Source organism: Oryctolagus cuniculus, chromosome 19, assembly GCF_051225735.1.
Source record: "Oryctolagus cuniculus isolate XC-2025 breed Fujian yellow rabbit chromosome 19, ASM5122573v1, whole genome shotgun sequence".
NCBI classification, from domain to species: Eukaryota; Metazoa; Chordata; class Mammalia; order Lagomorpha; family Leporidae; genus Oryctolagus; species Oryctolagus cuniculus.
This window is the reverse complement of record NC_142885.1, coordinates 39,611,578-39,630,157: the sequence shown is the minus strand read 5'-3', so window position 1 is coordinate 39,630,157 and position 18,580 is coordinate 39,611,578. Positions and strand designations below refer to the sequence as shown.

At 42.2% G+C, this 18,580-nt stretch overlaps 1 protein-coding gene across 7 annotated transcripts in view; it reads right to left on the bottom strand.

The window, feature by feature from the left end:
• Nucleotides 1-483: 483 nt before the first annotated feature.
• Nucleotides 484-18,580, bottom strand: part of LOC100350867 (transport and Golgi organization protein 1 homolog) — a 71,409-nt gene continuing 53,312 nt past the window's right edge. For 6 of the 7 annotated variants that reach the window (XM_089321467.1, XM_070064536.2, XM_070064539.2 and 3 more), the window contains 14 exons: nucleotides 17,706-17,837; nucleotides 14,009-14,030; nucleotides 11,797-11,885; nucleotides 11,095-11,172; nucleotides 9,469-9,534; nucleotides 8,934-9,015; nucleotides 8,632-8,770; nucleotides 5,861-5,921; nucleotides 5,717-5,752; nucleotides 5,571-5,638; nucleotides 5,354-5,436; nucleotides 3,616-3,686; nucleotides 2,053-2,209; nucleotides 484-658 (listed from right to left, as the gene is read on the bottom strand). In XM_089321467.1, the coding sequence (XP_089177593.1) occupies nucleotides 582-658; nucleotides 2,053-2,209; nucleotides 3,616-3,686; nucleotides 5,354-5,436; nucleotides 5,571-5,638; nucleotides 5,717-5,752; nucleotides 5,861-5,921; nucleotides 8,632-8,770; nucleotides 8,934-9,015; nucleotides 9,469-9,534; nucleotides 11,095-11,172; nucleotides 11,797-11,885; nucleotides 14,009-14,030; nucleotides 17,706-17,837 (1,161 nt within the window). In that variant the 3' untranslated portion in view covers nucleotides 484-581. Of the gene's footprint in view, nucleotides 659-2,052; nucleotides 2,210-3,615; nucleotides 3,687-5,353; nucleotides 5,437-5,570; nucleotides 5,639-5,716; nucleotides 5,753-5,860; nucleotides 5,922-8,631; nucleotides 8,771-8,933; nucleotides 9,016-9,468; nucleotides 9,535-11,094; nucleotides 11,173-11,796; nucleotides 11,886-14,008; nucleotides 14,031-17,705; nucleotides 17,838-18,580 lie in introns of those variants that run through there. The other variant, XM_089321468.1, reaches the window with a different exon arrangement.

Genomic DNA, 18,580 nt, shown 5'->3' with positions numbered 1-18,580 from the left:
CACCCCACACATCTTTGTTCCCATGATGTTTCCCTCACTCTCCCTTCCCCTCCCTCCCCTTCCCTCTCCCTCTGGGATTCTTTCACATCCTCTCCCTGGACTTTTCTGTGACTCAGGCCTCCAGGCCCGCTATTCCACTTTAGTCTTGTCCGTGGTTGCCCTGAAAACTCACCTCTGCCCATTTCTCAATAAAGAAACTACAGGACTTTGGGACTCACAGGGCTTGTCAATCAATCTGTTTCAAATTCAGTTTCTCTTAGAGGCCTCCTGGAGTTGGTGTCACTGGGGAGCAGCTGGCAAGATGAAGTCAGGCTCCTGACAAAGCCTGGACCACTGGGTGCACCCTCATGGTCATTACAACCAGGAATGGCTGTCTCGCTCCAGCCTGCAGCACCACAGTTTCTGCCTAGGTTTGGGCCATGTGAAAAACATGGTGTCCACCCCAGGGGGATCAAGTGGCCCTCCCAGAAGCAGACACTTAGGCGAAGGCAGCACCACACAAGGTTTATTAGGGAAATTACTCAGACAGATAAGAGAGGAAGAGTCCTTGTGGGACAGGGAAAACATTCAGAAAATGGGCATCAGGTGGCTTTTTGACCCACAGGCACAGCCTGTTCCGGATAGCTGAGTTTCCTGTTCCAATTCCACAATGGCTCTCCTGAAAGACAAAAGAAATTGGGATTGTTTCCCCCATCTACTGACTTCTTCCTTTCTACATTTGTCTTCCATGTTGTGTCTGCTCCTGATGTGTTTCCTGTGTGGCTGTACCTATGAGTCCTTACACCATGCAAACCAATAGTCCTCACATCTCAGCCACAGACCTCTGCCTCCACCTGTGCACATTCGCACACTTATCTTTGACCTTGTAGGTAGGATTTGCATTTTATTACTAGAGAGGGGAACTTTGCCTTTTCTTAGGAAACAGATTTTGCAAGTCTCTTGGTGTGAGCTATTTCACCCTCAGCTTTATCTAATGAGCATCTCTTGGTGATCTTGATAGAAGACGGTTGCATATATGTACCAGATATTTGTAGAATACTTTTCCCATGGATTTAATGTCTTCCTGCTCATAACGTCCTCAGAAACCAATAGGATCTCCACAAATGTCACAGCTCCACAGAGCACTGTCCTCAGGGGCTGGGACAGTGTGGGAACAGGGAGAGAGACCCATATTGCCTGATGTGACACTGAGAGGCAGGGGTGTCTGGAGGAGCTGAGACTCCTAAGGCTTCTTGTTGTGAGGCAGAGCCAGCTGCCTGCTAATCTAGAGCTGACTTCATTGTCAGTATCCTTGGGGCATCATAAACTCAGGCAGAACCTGGACACACCCATGAGACTCTTTCTCTTTTCCTTCAGATTGTGGACAGAGGGCTGTAGGGCAACAAGAGCACTCTGAGCACGATGGTGCCCTGGCCCACACTGGGTCATGAGGACTCTCCTCCAGCAGCTCCGTGTGACCCCAGGCAACCTCTATCTGCTCTGTTCACACCACCTGTCCTGCTAGGTCAGCTTTCCAGCCCCCATCTTATGGAGCTCAATGTGACCCTATATGGCCCCTCCTCATCTCCTCCTCTTTGCCACCCCTCATTTACACCCAGGAGATTCACTCCCTCTTTTACACCCTGGGGTCCTTCACTGGCAACTGGCACTTCCATTATGGCAATGACCAGCCCAGTGCTGAGTGTTGTGTGTCCCTACCCTGCAGGAACCTGCACTTCTCAAAGCCAAGGCCAAGTCTCATCCCTCACAGAGCTGAGCATATCCCCCCTCCCCACACCGGGTTCCATGCTCTGCAAAACTGCTATTTCTGACTTCTATAGATGACTTCTTTCTTCATCTAAACAGACACCTGCACAAGATAGGGCTGTGGTGTAGCCCACTGTGTGTCCTCAAAATCAATCATGAGCAAAGTTACAAGGCCCTCAGATAGCCTCACCCTTGAAATGCAAAGCCCGGCAGAATCACCCAGGACATTTTGTTGTAGGAATAAAAATGAGAGAAAAGATAGAGGTACACTTTGCAAGTCAGTTCATTCAGGGTAGATCATCCTACCAAATTCTGGAGACAGAGGTGCTGGCTGAGGTCTTGGAATCCACCAGGGTGGAGGAGGTGGCGGATAGCCCATGAAGGATTCTCTGTAGCCCCCCATGTGGTAGGGCATGTAGGGTGGTCTTGGGAAAGGAGGAGGTCCTCCTGTAGCCATGTTGACCTGCAGAGCAGAAGTTAACATTTTGAAGTAGATTAATATCATGGGCAACACCAATACCAACACAACTGAATCACAGTACAGCAGGTGATAAAGGCTGGTGCCTTCCTCTCCACCAGGTATTAAATAAGCAGCCTCAGCACCACAAAACTCTCCTCTTCCACTAGATCCCAACAGCTTGAGGAGTGAAGGGAAGTCACAGGATGAACTGCTGTCACCACATGTCACTGTCCATGTCTGCAGAGGTATGTCGCTGAGAAACAGTACCATGGCAAACTGATAAAGACACACACTCCATACAGATGATCTTCATGTCAAGGACTACCCAGCACTCCACAGACATTTCTTGCACATTAAAAAGAGATGATTGAAGGAGGGGAAAGTCCACTGTACACACATTAGAGGGCCTCTCCCAATCTTCTCTGCTTCCCTCCCTGGCTGAGGGTCTCCTCACTGGGGGTGCTGTCGCTGGACACAGGATCTCCTGGGGAATGCAGATTCCTGGTGTCTTGCAGGGAAACTGGGAATGTGATTTTCCAGAAACCATGTTACCCACTGCAGTTAGGTAGGCATGGGTATCTAACTTAATTCATAGGCAAGACTGAATTGGAAGCACTCTGGGAGCTGAACACTACTTCTATCTCCTAGACAAACAAGGTGGGAAATAAGAAAGTTAAAACAAGGTACATTTTCATTTCAAACTACAGATGTCCAGTGACATCTGAATGTAGAATCACCATCAGCAGCTACACAGGTCACACAAAAACCTGCATATGGGAATGTCAATTAGGCTCTTCTGGGAATTGGCCTTGCAGGTAAATGCTGATGAACACTCTTCACTATGCTGTTATGCAAACATGATCCCTGAAGCTTCAGAATATTCCACAGAGGGCCCCACTGGAGGGTTTCCTGCACAGCCCATTTACCAAGAGAAATGAGACAGTGATTTGCTTTGTCCAAAAGCATTCAATATTGAACAAAACACAAAAAATCATGGATTCTGTGGGTGAAGATGTTCTGAATGGTTAAATGACCTAAATCAAAACAGGAAAGGAGTTATTTTATTCCAACAATGAAATGTGGCCTGGCCACCTCCCAGGTTATAGAAGCCTGGGGGGAGTCACTGTGCCATGAGGCTGAAGGTCACAGCCATCTTCTCTGCCAGTGATTTCCAGAAACTGACAAGCAAACCTTCAGGCTTCAGCCTGTAAAGCACCAGCACAGATGCTGAGCTGGAAAAGGAGAGGCCCACAGGCTTGTGGGGGAAGGCTTGACTGCTTTGAAAAGTTACAGACACAGAAAAGGTATCACAGCACACAGAAGTCAGAAAATAATGGAAGAGAGAGTGCTGTATACGCAATGATCTGGTTTCAGGAAATCATTACAAGGAAAATGACCACAGCAATTACCTGTTCCTTCCTGGTGTCCTCAGCAGGGGATGAACCTTGGTTCTTCATGTAACCTGCACAAGTTGTGGAATCTGCCCAACAAGAGACAGCACTGTATTCTTTCTTAACAAAATGTTTATATATTTATTTATTCAAAAGGCAGAGACAGATGAATTCCATCTGTGGGTTCACTCCCCAAATGCTAGCAAGAGCTAGGACTGAGCCAGGCTGAGGCAAGCAGCAAAGACCTCCATCCAAATCTCCTACATGTTTGTCAGGGACTCAAGTGCTTGAGCCACCATCTGCCACCTCACAGGCACATTAGCAGGAAGGTAGATTGGAAGCAGAGGCAGGACTCAGTCTCATACAGTCCACCGATATAGGATGCAGGCATCACAAGAGGCAGCTTAACCTGCTGTAGCAAAGTGCCAACCACCCGGGGAAGGGAGGTTATTCTGCCTCAGTGTTGAGAACACCTACACACACCTTTTCACCCTCTTAAACTCAATCCCATGTTAGGTCTCTGGTCAGAGGCCCAGGGTTTACCAAGTGCCTCATAAGAGCCCTGAGTACAAGGGGGAGGCCCATGTCCTCACTGAGGATGATACAACCTTAGCCTGTGCCAGGGGTTTTCACCACAAACCAACTCATTGTACCTAAGTCAGAGCTAAAATAAGCTGGAAATCAACATGAAAACAGGTTACATAGTATGTATAGAGGAAATTATAGTTTAAGAACATCCTTGGGGCCAGCGCCGTGGCTCAATAGGCTAATCCTCCACCTAGCGGCACAGGCACACTGGGTTCTAGTCCCGGTTGGGGCACCGGATTCTTTCCTGGTTGCCCCTCTTCCAGGCCAGCTCTCTGCTGTGGCCTGGGAAGGCAGTGGAGGATGGCCCAAGTGCTTGGGCCCTGCACCCCATGGGAGACCAGGAGAAAAGCACCTGGCTCCTGCCTTCAGATCAGCACAGTGTGCTGGCCACAGTGCACCAGCCATCGCAGCCATTGGAGGATGAACCAATGGCAAAAGGAAGACCTTTCTCTCTGTCTTTCTCTCTCACTATCCACTCTGCCTGTCAAAAAAAAAAATCCTTGGATAAAAAGAATATCAATAAACTCTGGACATGAGCAGTCCCAGGCCATGAAATCATGGGGAGATTCTGAAAATATTAGTCCCTCTGTAACTGGCCATCTATGTGATCTATTGTGATACAAAGGACTTTGAGGGTTATAATATTATAGAAGTGAAATTATATAGAATTTAATTTACTGATGGAGCTCTATAGTTGACAGTAAAGAAAAAAAGCCAAAAAATAGCAAACACACACTTACTGATGTAAAGCAGAGTTTGCAGAATATTACTACAGGGATGATAGTCCAGGACATTTCCTCTCTTATCAGGAGGTACAACATTTATTGTCAAGTACTGTTGGTGCTGCTAAGGCCTCTACCATTGACTCAAGGTGGACAGGAGGATCTGGCCAGGTTCCCTTCTATTCCCTATTGTCAGTTAAAAATAACTGAGTTCAGGTGCAGTGGAGGAGAGTCCCCAGTCAGTACTGGGGTCTGAGTTGAAGAGCCACTTGTCCAGGGCACATGAGGAAAATAGCACCTGGCCTCGCTGCAGGACAATCATTTCTCTTTGCTAAGTGCATGGAACTCTTCAGAAAATGGAACAATCACTGCCCAGAGTGAGAAGCTGAGGGTGTGGAATCTGCAGGGGACATGAAGCTATCACCCTCCTTCCACACTGCTCCTACCTCTCTGTGGAGGGTTCTCCCAGCCAGGTCCCCCTGACACTGGCTTCTGCCTCCTGGATTCCTCTGCCTGCATTATTTCCAATCTTGAAGATAGAGAAAAAACAGATTTAAGTAACAGAATACACACATACACACCCCAGAACAAGTCCTTTACTAGACACTCAACAACTTAGTCTTAAATCAGAGACACGCTTAAAATGCCTGCTCTTTCATGCACCTGTGTTTCAAATGGGCAGTCTCCCTCTTCTGCACCATCAACTCCCGCTCCAGAGCTTGAGCCCTGAGCTGTGCAGAGGAAAATACATGCACATTCAGTTGTGGGAAAAGAGGGCAGAATGGAAAGAAGACATGAAAAATGTTTACCTCAATGTCATGAGTCTTTTTTTTATGAACAGCAATCTGAAAAGGCCAACACAGAAAGTGAGGGCTTAGGGACTCTCAGGTGCTCTTTAACCATCTGCATTAAGACTTGAAGGACAGTGCAGCTATTGGGCAGCATGCAGTTACCTCCTGTCTGAAGGTCTCCTTTTCTTGCTGCTGCTGAGCCTGAATTTCTTGCAGTCTTCTCCTGTGATTCAGAATCACTTTCATCAGATAAAGTACAATGTTGACTATGATTTTAAACAGCTTCCCCATGTTACCCTATCCACAGATGTCAAAAATACTTACGATGATTGTAAAGGTACAGAAAGAGTAAAACCTGCTGCATCATTTCCTTATCCTTTATGTTATACCTGCAGGATTCCCAGCTGATGTAATCTCCTTATTTCCCTAGTTTTTCCTCCTTTGTGTGTCTTTTATCATAAAGGTCCATTCTATTATATCCTTGCCATGTTTCTGAGGGCAGTAAGAACTGGGTTTATAAAATAGGGACAATCATTGTAATGGATTTGATCCATCCTACAATGAACTGTCTTCCTAAGGATTAGGAAGGTGGATTCTCACGACCCCAAAAAACAATCAAGTTTCCATGCAGTCAGGCCAGCATTTGGAATCAGGAACTGTGTAGGAACAGTATCACTTGGTCATTTGTAAACTTAAAATACTTGGTATAATCTTGTATGAATCATCTCTATGTCTTTTGAACATTGCTTACAGTTTTCTTTTAACTGGGCCTAAGCATTGTACAGTTAATCCAACCACTGTTTCTGAACTGGTTGTTTAGTCTCTGGACTCACACATAGTTCTCAATTTCTTCTTCAGCCTGTTTCAAATTCTCCTCTTTCTCTGACAGCTTCATCTCCTTTTCCATCCACTCTTGTTTCCCTGCCATCTTCCTAGGATGGGAAAGAAATGCACATTTCCCTGAAGCCCATGTGGGATTATGCCTCCCCACCTGCTAACAGTCTGAGGGCATGATGGGAAAGTCCCTTTGCAGGCATCCCTATAAACACACAGACCCACAAACAGTGCAGAATCAGAAGTGAAGCCTCCCACTGACAGACAGAAGATGATCCATTGGCCAGCTGGCAAGTTCTCTCTAATTACTGTGTGCTCCTATGCATTAGTAATAAGTCAATGAATATACATAGCACCTGACACTGAGCAGTTGTGACTCTGAAAAGGTGAACACACATTTGTGGAAAAGCAGGTCAAATCACTTCATCACTAGTAATCCCATTAGGATGAGACAGGGGGTTCTCACTCATCGGCCACTGCCCATGGAGGAACGTGATTCACAGTCTGGCTGGGACCATAATACAGACAACCTGATCTACAGAGATCCTTCCAGCTCATGGAGTCCCTAACACTGCAGTCACTCTGAACACAGCTATGATGCAGGGGTAGAGCTCCTGCCACCTACAGCTGGGAGCCTGATGCAGGGAAGAGGAAAATCCCAGTGCTGACAACACTGAATGAAGTACAGTGTCCTGAACTGTCACCTTTTTGGGGCTTTCCTCAGCTCCTGTGAACCTGCAGCTATGTCTACAAAGCCCTCAGCCCCAGTGCTATTTACTTTTACAAAGTGGCAATCACTGAGAATGCAGGCAGCAAAAGCCCATGGTCTAGAAAGAGTCTCCCTTTGCTATCTGCTTCATTCCATGTTACCCATAAAATGCCAACAGCTGTGGGACACAGGCACAAAACAAATGAGAGAGTTAATGACTTGGAAGCCTTCAGTAAATTCTTTCTGTGTTTTTAAGTGCCAAGGATACAAAGTAGAGTGAGGCATTGTTCCTACCTTAAAAACCCACAACATACTAGTAAGGACAACAGCAACCCTGTCTCAGACTTTGGAAATATTATTCCAAGTCTGAGCCATGGGGGACCATAAAGAAGAGTTCCAGTTTTAAACATGGGTGTGTGTGGATGAAGTCCTGGATCTCCCCCTGAGAACAAACATGAGGTATACAATGGAATAGACTGAATCACTAACACATCAGTAATGACATGTGGGAGCAACATGAAGAAGAAGGAATCTTGGATACAAGATTGACCTGGCATCTCAGCTGGCATTTGAGGCCCATTTCCCTGTAGATCATGAAAGAATTCTCTAGAAGACTAGAGAGAGGTAAATATGGGCAGCCTTTGCTCACATGGATGGGTTCAAAGGAATACAGTGGAGTTCAGGGTCTGCCTGGAAAATCTCACAGCTTTTCTTGGAACAGTATGAATTGAGGACAGGACATAACTGGCCTTTGCAGTGAATTCCCTCTGCTGCTGAATGAATTAACAGGTCCTGTATGCTAGCATCCTTGCCTTAGGCCATCTCCTTATTTTCCAAAGCTAGATCACATCATACCACACTTCAATTTTTTCCCAATATTTTTACTCAATGACAGATATTCAATTAGAAATGACGAGACACAAGAAGGAAAACAAAATATGATATGACCAAAAAAACCCAACAATATAAAGGTACACAAGAGAGGTTGAACAGCTCCCTGCTGATGGCCTGAAAATGCAATGGAGGATTTATCCAAATCTTTGGGTCCCTGCACCTGCACCTGGAAGAAGCTCCTGTCTCCTGGCTTCAGATGAGTTCAGCTCCCTCCATTGTGGCCATTTGGGGAGTGAACCAGCAGACTGAAGACCTTTACTTCTGTCTCTCCTTCTCTCTGTAACCCTTCCTCTCAAGTAAATAAAATTTTTTGTTAAAAAAGAGAAAGAATATAGACATGGACATTAATGATGCTGGTATCAGTTCTTTGAGTACCCACAAATAAATTACAAAGGAGTGTATGACAGAAAAATGCATATTGGGAATCAAGGCAAAAAGGACTCTGTACTGACTGAAATTAGCACTGACATTACTGAGCTGGTTCAGGACATCTTACTTTGCAGCAGCTGCCACCTTCAGTTTGTAGATTTCATGAAAACTCTCCATATTCATATCCATCAGTTTGATTTCAGCTTCCTTTGCTGCTTTCACGGACTTCAAGGTATTACAGCTTTTTTCCAGGTTCTTTTTACTTTCTGTAAAGGATAAAAGTTTTCTTTGTGTGTGTGCACATGGACCCAGGGAGTTGGCTGGAGTTGGGAGAAAGAGCAAGGACCCTGGAGGCAGGAACCATTCTTCACCTTCCCAATGCAGACGTATTTACACTAGACAGGACCTCCCTCTAATGAAGGAATGTACCTTCCAGCATCCATATTTTGGCCCTCAAGGCTCTCAGCTGTAAATCCTTGACTCCATCATTTTCATCTTCCAACTTTAACAGCTTTTTAAGAAAAGACATTTAAGAAATGGTTGCAGAACAATGCAAATGTTGTTACTACTACAGAAATGTACACATATATTGTTCAGATAATTTTACACCACCACAGACTTTATAGTTAATCTTATTTTAGAACAATTCATTTTAAAAAGGTAAACAGGAAATAAGAAAGTTCAGTTTTCTGGATCACAGTCTCTCTTCAAGAATGTGACTAATTTTGTTACCTGCTCCTACTAGATTGTCAACCAACTATTTTACTTTTATAACTTCAATTTCCCTGCACTGAAACCAGTTTCATTAAAGGTGATTGGATCTTAACTGAAAACACGGTAATTAGTTACTTCACAAGAACAAAATTTCACAGTTATCATATAAATTTAATCTTCAAAACTGAAATATTTTTTATCAGAGCTAGCATGTACAAAAGAAATATTGAAACAATTACAGAAAGTTTACCTCTGAAATTCCCGAGTTCATTGAAATAACTTCTTTCAAGTTTTCAGATTTCCCTTTTTCAAATGCCTACACATAGAATAGAAACAAAACAAGTGCTAAGGTTTACAAATAGGGGCAGGAGTTTCACATGGTGGTTAAGACTCTGCTTGGGAAATGTGTATTCCATATTGGACTACTTGACTTAATGCCCTGGCTCTGCTCCCAAGTTTATCTTCCTGTTAATGCACACCCTGGGCGGCAACCATTGATGGATCAAGTACGTGGGTCCCTGCCAACCACATGAGAACACAAACTGAGTTCTAGTTTCCTATCACTGGCCTGGCTGACCCATGGCTATCACAGGCATTCGAGGGTTGAATCTGCAAACAAGAACACTCTGTGTTAGTCTGCATCTCTATTTATAAAGTCAAATGGAGAAGGAATTAATTTAAGTGTTTTTTTAATTTCACAAACACACTAGCTTAAACAGCTAAAATCCGAAACAGCAGCTGGTGCCACAGCTCACTAGGCTAATCCTCCACCTGCAGCTCTGGTACTCCAGGTTTTAGTCCTGATTGCTTCTCTTCCAGTTCAGCTCTTCACTATGGCCCAGGAGGGCAGTGGATGATGGCCCAAGTGCTTGGGCCCTGCACCTGCATGGGAGACCAGGAGGAAGCACCTGGCTCCTGGCTTTGGATCAGTGCAGCACACTGGCATTGGTGGCCATTTGGGGGGTGAACCAATGGAAGGAAGACCTTTCTCTCTGTCTCTCTCACTAACTCTGCCTGTGGGAAAAAAAAGGCTGAAACAGCAACCAAGCACATCCATGGCTAACTCTATATTTTATGGACATGTCATTGATCCATATTGGATCCAGAAGAAATGTCAAGAATATAATGAAATGAGGGGAGGGAACACGTTGAAGTAAGTAAGAATACTTTGTGGCATAAACAATCTTTCTGTTTAGGATATAATGAGAGAAATGACTGAGAAGTCAAAAGCAAATAATGTGAAAATTTGTTCAAGTCAACCTGCTTGAATGAACTTTTCTTAATGGAACAGCTTTTCCTAATGGAATATTAAAAAGAGAATAAAAATAACTTTTCACTGACAGTTTTTTTACTGAGCATTAAGAGGGGTAGGGACTGTTTAAGTTGGTCTGATATCTTCCTTCAGCTTTCACACATTTTCTAATTTTATCTATATATCTTGCAGGACAGTGATGAATGTTATGATTAACTGCCCAGACAGGAAATCAAACACACTTCTTGGATCCCTCAATTTAAGATGTTACTTCAGTATTTTTACAATAACATTGAACATTTTTTTCAGAAGATGGTTCATCCCCCATATTCTTACACTTTTACTCTGTGAAAAGCAATAGAAAATGTATCAACCAACTCACTCAAGGGACAAAAAGGCTAAAAAGCCAAATTATGGTAAAATACAGCAGCCAAATTACTACCACATCATGACTCTTAGCATTCTGATCTATTCCAGACTGCAGGTTATATGTACTTTGTACGTGGTAGTTTTAGTGTTGTCACTTTTTTTTGCATTATCCTTCAATACAGCATATTGCATCAGGAACATTTATTTATTTCACTTGTGTTTATAATGGAATCCATATAGGCAAATGGTTTTTACCTTAAGTTTCATTGGTTCATCAGAGACCATCTCTTTTTGTCTGTTAGTCTCAAGAAGACATTTTTTTGATTCAGTGATCTATATGTATATGTAATAAAAGAATCAGAATACAGAAATGTTAATTAGAGGGCCAAGTAACACTTATCCTCATGTATGATTCATTACACAAGTGAACAGAGCAGCACTTTGCATGCAGGAAGCTAGCTTCACATGTGAAGAGTTTATAGATCTTATGAAGCAGGACAGTGGATGAAAGAGGGTATAGGCTGGTGCCACAGCTCACTAGGCTAATCCTCCACCTTGTGGCGCTGGCACACCGGGTTCTAGTCCCGGTCGGGGTGCTGGATTCTGTCCTGGTTGCCCCTCTTCCAGGCCAGCTCTCTGCTATGGCCAGGGAGTGCAGTGGAGGATGGCCCAAGTGCTTGGGCCCTGCACCCCATGGGAGACCAGGAGAAGCACCTGGCTCCTGCCTTCGGATCAGCACGGTGCACCGGCTGCAGTGCACCGGCCGTGGCGGCCATCAGAAGGTGAACCAATGGCAAAGGAAGACCTTTCTCTCTGTCTCTCTCTCTCACTGTCCACTCTGCCTGTCAAAAAAAAAAAAAAAAAAAAAAAAGAGGGTACAGCAGAATATCTGAACTAGACATGGAAGTGACTCAAACTGAAACCATGAAATAACAAAAATTGAAAGGACATTGATACCTTCTGTTCCAAAACAGAAATTTTTTGCATAAGTTCTGCATTTTCCTTTATGGCATTATTGATCTTCTCAGAAATTTGCTGTGAATTAACTAAGGGGAGATAAAAATTAAGATTATAAAGAATAAAACAATATAATTGAATTGCCTCAATGTATTAGCGGAAATTACTTGTTATCTGGCATTATGGCCAGAAAATAACTGTCTAGCTTCACTACTAAGCCTGAAGAAAGCAAACTTTACTTACGGTAATTTTAAAACCAATAAAACTAGTAGGAAATAAGAACCAAATGTCAATTATAATCCTATTTGAAATTATTGGAAACATGAGAAATACATGTTTTCATTTAAGTATTCTCATCAATGGAAGATAGCTATTTATTCTTAGAAAATTCCATTACTTCAAATAGTTTTGTCTTCATCAGAGAAGAAACAAACACCCTAGCTACTTACATTTCTATTCCCTAATTATGAAGGCAGATAAATTTGTTCCTTCCTCAAATATCATTTGAAATTCCCATGAAAGCAGTGTTCAAAATGTCAATCGATTGACTACTCTAGGGCCTCCAAAGACTTCCTGCTGCCCTGAGGATTGTCCTACACAAGAAGCAGAATGGAGGGCTCTGGAGAGATGGTCTTTGAAGTATAGCATAATTTAATACAACCTGTTACTACTTAGTCTCTATGGGATCTGGATGAGCTCCCAACCCTCTCAGATTGGACTTTCTACTACCAAGATCAGAATGCTACTGCCTACCATAAAAGTGAACATCGTGCCTTGATGCACCCATCCTGTAAGGTGGATGGCTCACATAAACACCTAAAGGACTCCTCTGACAGTCTTTTAGTTCTCTCATCTGACCTCAGATGCATCCTTATTTTCATTTTGTGTTTGTCCATGGTATGAGCTCTGCTGCCCTGAAATCACTCTTCTAAACATGACCAGTGATGAATTTACTATTAAAAAAAAAAAAAAACACTCAGAGCCATTGCTGTGGTATACCAGGTTGATTCGCCACCTGCAGTGTCAGGAACCCCTGTGGGTGCTGGTTCATGTCCTGGATGCTCTACTTCTGATCCAGCTCCCTGCTAATGGCCTGGGGAAATATCAGATGATGGCCCAAGTGCTTGAGTCCCTGTCACACATGTGGGAGACCAGGATAAAGCTTCTGGCTTCAACCTGGCCCGGCCCAGCCATTGCAGCCATTCAGAGAGTGAACTAGCAGATGGAATTCTCTCTCTCTCAACTGTGCCTTTCAAATAAAGTAAATCTGTAAAAATAAAAATAAAACATATGTCAGGGCTACTATGTGTCTGGCAGCTTTGGCTCTCAATAGATAGCAACACTTCTTTATTACCCATAAAGCCTATGTGAAATCCTTCTTCCACCTTATGCATCATTTCTGCTCATTCTGCTCTGTCATTAAAGACTCTTTCCACATAAATATCTTGACACATTCCCCCTCCCAGAAAACCAGATTCTTTTCTAAGCCTTAAGCTTTTTGATAGGTTCACATTATATCATTTTTCTAAAAAAGGTTTTTGTATTTGAAAAAGAGAGAGAGGAGAGACAGAGACAGAGACAGAGAGCCATAGAAATCTTCCATCTTCTGGTTTACTCTATTAGTAGCCATAACAACTAGGGTTAAGCCAGGCCAAAGCCAGGAGCCAGGAGTTTCATTCAGGCCTCCCACATGGCTAACAGGAGCCTGAGAATGTGGGCCAACCTCCACTGCTTTTTTTCAGGGTATTTTCAGGGAGCTGGATTGAAAGTGATGTAGCCAGAACTTGAACTGGCACCCACAGGTGATGTCAGCATTACAGGCAACAGCTTTACCTGCTATGCCACAATGCCGGCCTCTCAGAGCATATTTTAATCATATTTGCATTTCCCCAAGAGCCAGATCATGCCACAGTGGTCCCCCAATGCTTCAGACTCTTAGCATCACTTGCTTCTTAAACACTTCTAGGCAAAACTAAACTCATCTCAGTCTCCTATGCCCATTAATGCTTATTCTTCCTGGATTTTTACAATAGATCACAAGTCCCTCTCCATTGTCATTTAGAAACCACTCCAGGAATACTAAAACCTTCAAGAAGTAATAAGCCAGAAATTTATAACAATTACTGTACTTAGAGCTAGTTTAATAAAAGCTCACACCTAATACCAGTACTGAGAAAAGTATTATAAAGAAAATAGAGGCCAAAATTCTTACCTTGATAAATTGGCAGTTTTAGCTAGAAGAGGAAGAAACAACGTTAACCTTGTTATAATAATATATATATTAAGAAATACATGTCGTTCCTGATGAAAGTAAAAGTACTAATCTGGTGAAATAATAGTCATTTACCTTAAAGGAATTTTATAAGATTAAAAACAATGAAATATTATTTCCCATTTCATCATGATCTTTCATTAAACCATTTCTGATAGAGCAGAAAAGTAAACTGTAATTTTTGACCAAAAGACACATTCCCATTTTATTACAGGAAAAACCAATCTATTTAATTTTTATCCTAGAAATGGCAAATTTCATAATTAGAATGCAAATGCATTATTTGATTTTTGGGGGGGGCAATATCTCTAATGAAGTCTTAAACAAGAAAATCCTCCATGAAAACAGAATAAATTCTAAAACATTTGTACTGCAATACACCTCTTTGATTCACTAGAAAGCACCTTACAAATTTTAAAATACAGTTGGATCTTGATGAAGGATGGGATGGGAGACAGAGTAGGAGATGGGATGGTTGTGGGTGAGAGGGTGGTTATGGGGTGAGGGAAAGCCTCTATAATCCATAAGTTGTACTTTGGAAATTTATATTTATTAAATAAAAGTTAAAAAATATGCCATCTGGAAAAAAAAGAAAGGGAAAAGCAAGAGTGAGAGGGCAGGAGGGAGAGAATATTCTCAGAATTGTATCTACAAATTGCATTGAATCTTTTTGAAAACCAATTAAAATTTTTTAATGAAAAAGGAAAGATGACTCCGTGCGGAGGGAAGATGTTTCAGGCTTTGGTCTCTACAGTTTTATATATAACTGGTCCAACTCACACTAGGATGCTAAGGAAAAAGGTGAAGGAAACAACATTTCAATCATAATGGAAATGTTAAAAAAAATGATGTTAGTGAATGGTGTTAGAACTAAAGTAATGATAACCTTGGATAGGGAGTACCTGGGAAGGGCCAAAGAGTGGCTTTTGGGTGATGCCTATGTCTTCTTTCATGACCTGGGGTGTGTCCATGGGTGTTAGATGCATGTATCTGTATACATATTATTCGTACTTCTTTCTTTTTTTTTTTATTTGACAGGTAGAGTTAGACAGTGAGAGAGAGACAGAGAGAAAGGTTTTTCTTCCATTGGTTCACTCCCCAAATGGCCACTACAGCTAGCACTGTGCTGATGTGAAACCAGGAGCCAGGTGCTTCCTCCTGGTCTCCCATGCGGGTGCAGGGCCCAAGCACTTGGGGCATCCCCCATTGCCCTCCCAGGCCACAGCAGAGAGCTAGACTGGAAGAGGAGCAACCGGGACTAGAACTCGGTGCCCATATGGGATGCCAGTGCTGAAGGAGGAGGATTAACCAAGTGAGCCACAGCACCGGCCCCTCATACCTATTTCTGGATGTATATTACACCTCAATAAAAATATAAATTACAGAAAACACTGAACAATATGTGTGATGGTTGCATGCAAGGACACAAGCTCACTGAAAGACTGAGACCTGACCACAGTCCTATAAATTCATCCCTGCACATGTGACCAGCACAAGAGTAGGCTACTTATATAATAATCATGGATACAACTGAAAGTCCTGTGTGTATCAGACATTGTGTAATAAGAAGTCTCTAATAGCTGGTGCCGCAGCTCACTAGGCTAATCCTCCACCTTGTGGTGCCGGCACACCAGGTTCTAGTCCCAGTCGGGGTGCCAGATTCTGTCCTGGTTGCCCCTTTTCCAGGCCAGCTCCCTGCTATGGCCAGGGAGTGCAGTGGAGGATGGCTCAAGTGCTTGGGCCCTGCACCCCATGGGAGACCAGGATAAGTACCTGGCTCCTGCCATTGGATCAGCGCGGTGCACCAGCTGCAGCACGCCAGCCGCGGTGGCCATTGGAGGGTGAACCAATGGCAAAGGAAGACCTTTCTCTCTCTCTCTCTCTCACTGTCCACTCTGCCTGTAAAAAAAGTCTCTAATAAACCATAGGATGACATAGACATAAACTAGGGCAACAAAGAAAATTTCAGTCTCTGACACTTTCAGTAACTGTAAATTGTAATGCCAGCTAAACTTTTGCCAAGATACCCATAATATCTCACACAAAGGGTCTGTTGAAATCAGTTCCTTTCACTCAATGTAATGTCTGGATTTTGGCAAAGAATTAGAAGCCATATTAAAAGACAAAAAATCAATCACAGTTTGATTAGAGAAATCAAGCATTAGAATCACACTCAGATAAATTATCCTTCCAGAAGGGACACACACTTTCTAAGAAAAAAAAATCAAAGAACTCTCTCTTTAAAAAGCCACACTACAAAGATTTTTAAAAGAGGCTCTTCAGATAGAAGGAAGCGAATATATGTCAGCTACTTGGACCTACATAGTGCAAGGGCAATAGGCAAAGGAGTAAGTGAGGGCAAAGCTGTTATCTTACTGATTGGTTTATCAGACAACACTTTGCTTGATATAACAGAACAAATTAGTAGTATCAATACATATGGCAATTATAGCTTATGGATTATAGCAATGTCGTAAGAAATGGTAGGGAGTTTGTGGAGTCACATTTTACAACATAAATTTCATTTCCTGTGAATTGGATTACTTTTTAAAATGTGTATTTCCAATTCAGGGAGAACCACTTTTGAAAAAGATAACAAAAAAGATAAGTTCAAGCATAATTGGTGTGCTAAACACAATGAAATGAAACTTGTGAAATTCTAAGTTAGGCCCTGATAAGGCATAAAAAGAGTATAAGGCAAAAAGGGACAATGAATAAAAAATAGCAATAAAGGTGATAGATGTTAAACCAATTATATCATTAATAATTTTAAATGCTAATAAAGTAAATACACCAATTAAAAGACAGTGACTGTAGAGTGGATTAAAAAATAATTCCCAACTGATGAATGTATACCAGGAGCCCATTTTCAAATCCAAGCTATAAATGCATTAAAAGTGGGTTAGAGAAAAATGTACAGTTAGAACTAATCAAAAGAAAGCTGGAGTAGCTATTTCAATTTCATGCAAAACAAGCACAAAGCAAGGAGCATTCAAGGATCACGTGGTATTACAATAATGATAAAGGATCCATTTTTCAAAAAGACATGACAATCCTTAATGTATAAATACCTAACAACAGAGCTTCAATATTCATGCGGCAAAACTGCACTGCAACTAGAAATAGATGAATTCACCCACTCCTCCCTCAGTCACTGACAGATCCAGCAAAAGCCAATAAAAGTTTAGAATAACTGAATAGCACTGATAATCTGCTGAATCTGTCCACATTACAGAATAATTCATCCAGCAAAATGGAATACACTCACACAGGCTCACACAGCACATTTACTCCATTCACTCAAGACATAAGTTCACTTTACCAAATAGAAAGAAGTAGGAATCATAGAATATTTGCTCTCAGGACACAGTGAAATTAAGCTAGAAATCAATCAGAGAATTTGAAAACTACAAAGCATTTGGAGATTACACCACATATTTCAAAAGAACACATGGGTCAATCTTTCCAGACTTTTAAAAAATGTTTCAATCCAAATTATAATTAAAACAACCTTATTAAAATTTGTGGGTTATGGGGAAAACAATGAATGGAGGAGGACTGATTTTATCAGATGCAAATGCAATTACTATAAAAATTCCTCCTTATTTATCATATAAAACACTCCTAGTATACTCACAACAAGCATAGTTGTCCAGAAGAAAATGGCAAATGCTGAAATAGTCACGACTGTAGCAATAATGATAAGCTTCCGAAAAATCCCCCAAAAATCAGTACTGAGCTGAAAATGGCCAGGAAAGTTCTGAGATGGCTGCAATAAAACATTGGAAACAGTGAGAAGACACAGATATTGACTGTATTTTAGTTGCTAAGAACCCTAGGTCAGCCTGCAAGAAGTAATCATGTCCCTCAACTAACTCAAGGGGATTTCCTTTCTTCTAGGAAGACTGGGGTCCTGGTGTCTGGCACAATGGCTAAGACCCCACTGGTGATGCATGTGTCCCACATCAGAGTTCCTGGGTTTGAGTCCTGGCTTTACTTCCATTCTATCTTCCTGATAATGTGCACCCTGGGAGTTAGCAGATGACAGCTCAAGTATGTATATGGGTGTCTATTGTACAGGTGGAAAAACTGGACTGAATTCCAGGCTCCTGGCCTTGGGCTTGGCTCATCCTTGGCTATTGTAAAAATTGGGAGAGTGACCCAGCAGGTGAGGTGGAGAACATCTGTCCTTGTCTCTTTGCGCCTTTAAAATACATATAAAAATTAATGAATTAAAGTTTAAAAATAAGCATAAGTTTCCAGCCTCAAGTTTCTTGGGTGGTTGGTAGTGTTGTTAGATATTGGTGTGGGTGCCTTTGAGCACAGAGAGTATCCTGGTTCATTATGGGCCCTATACTCTCCTTTGTCTAATACTGGGTGAGAGTTCCTCTCCATTACATCTTCTCTTGTATTGATGTTTTCTTTTAAATACCAGTACCCATTAAAATATAAGTGAAAAGTTTATAAGGAGAAAATAAAATTTTAATGCTTAAATAGAATCAAAACTGGCAA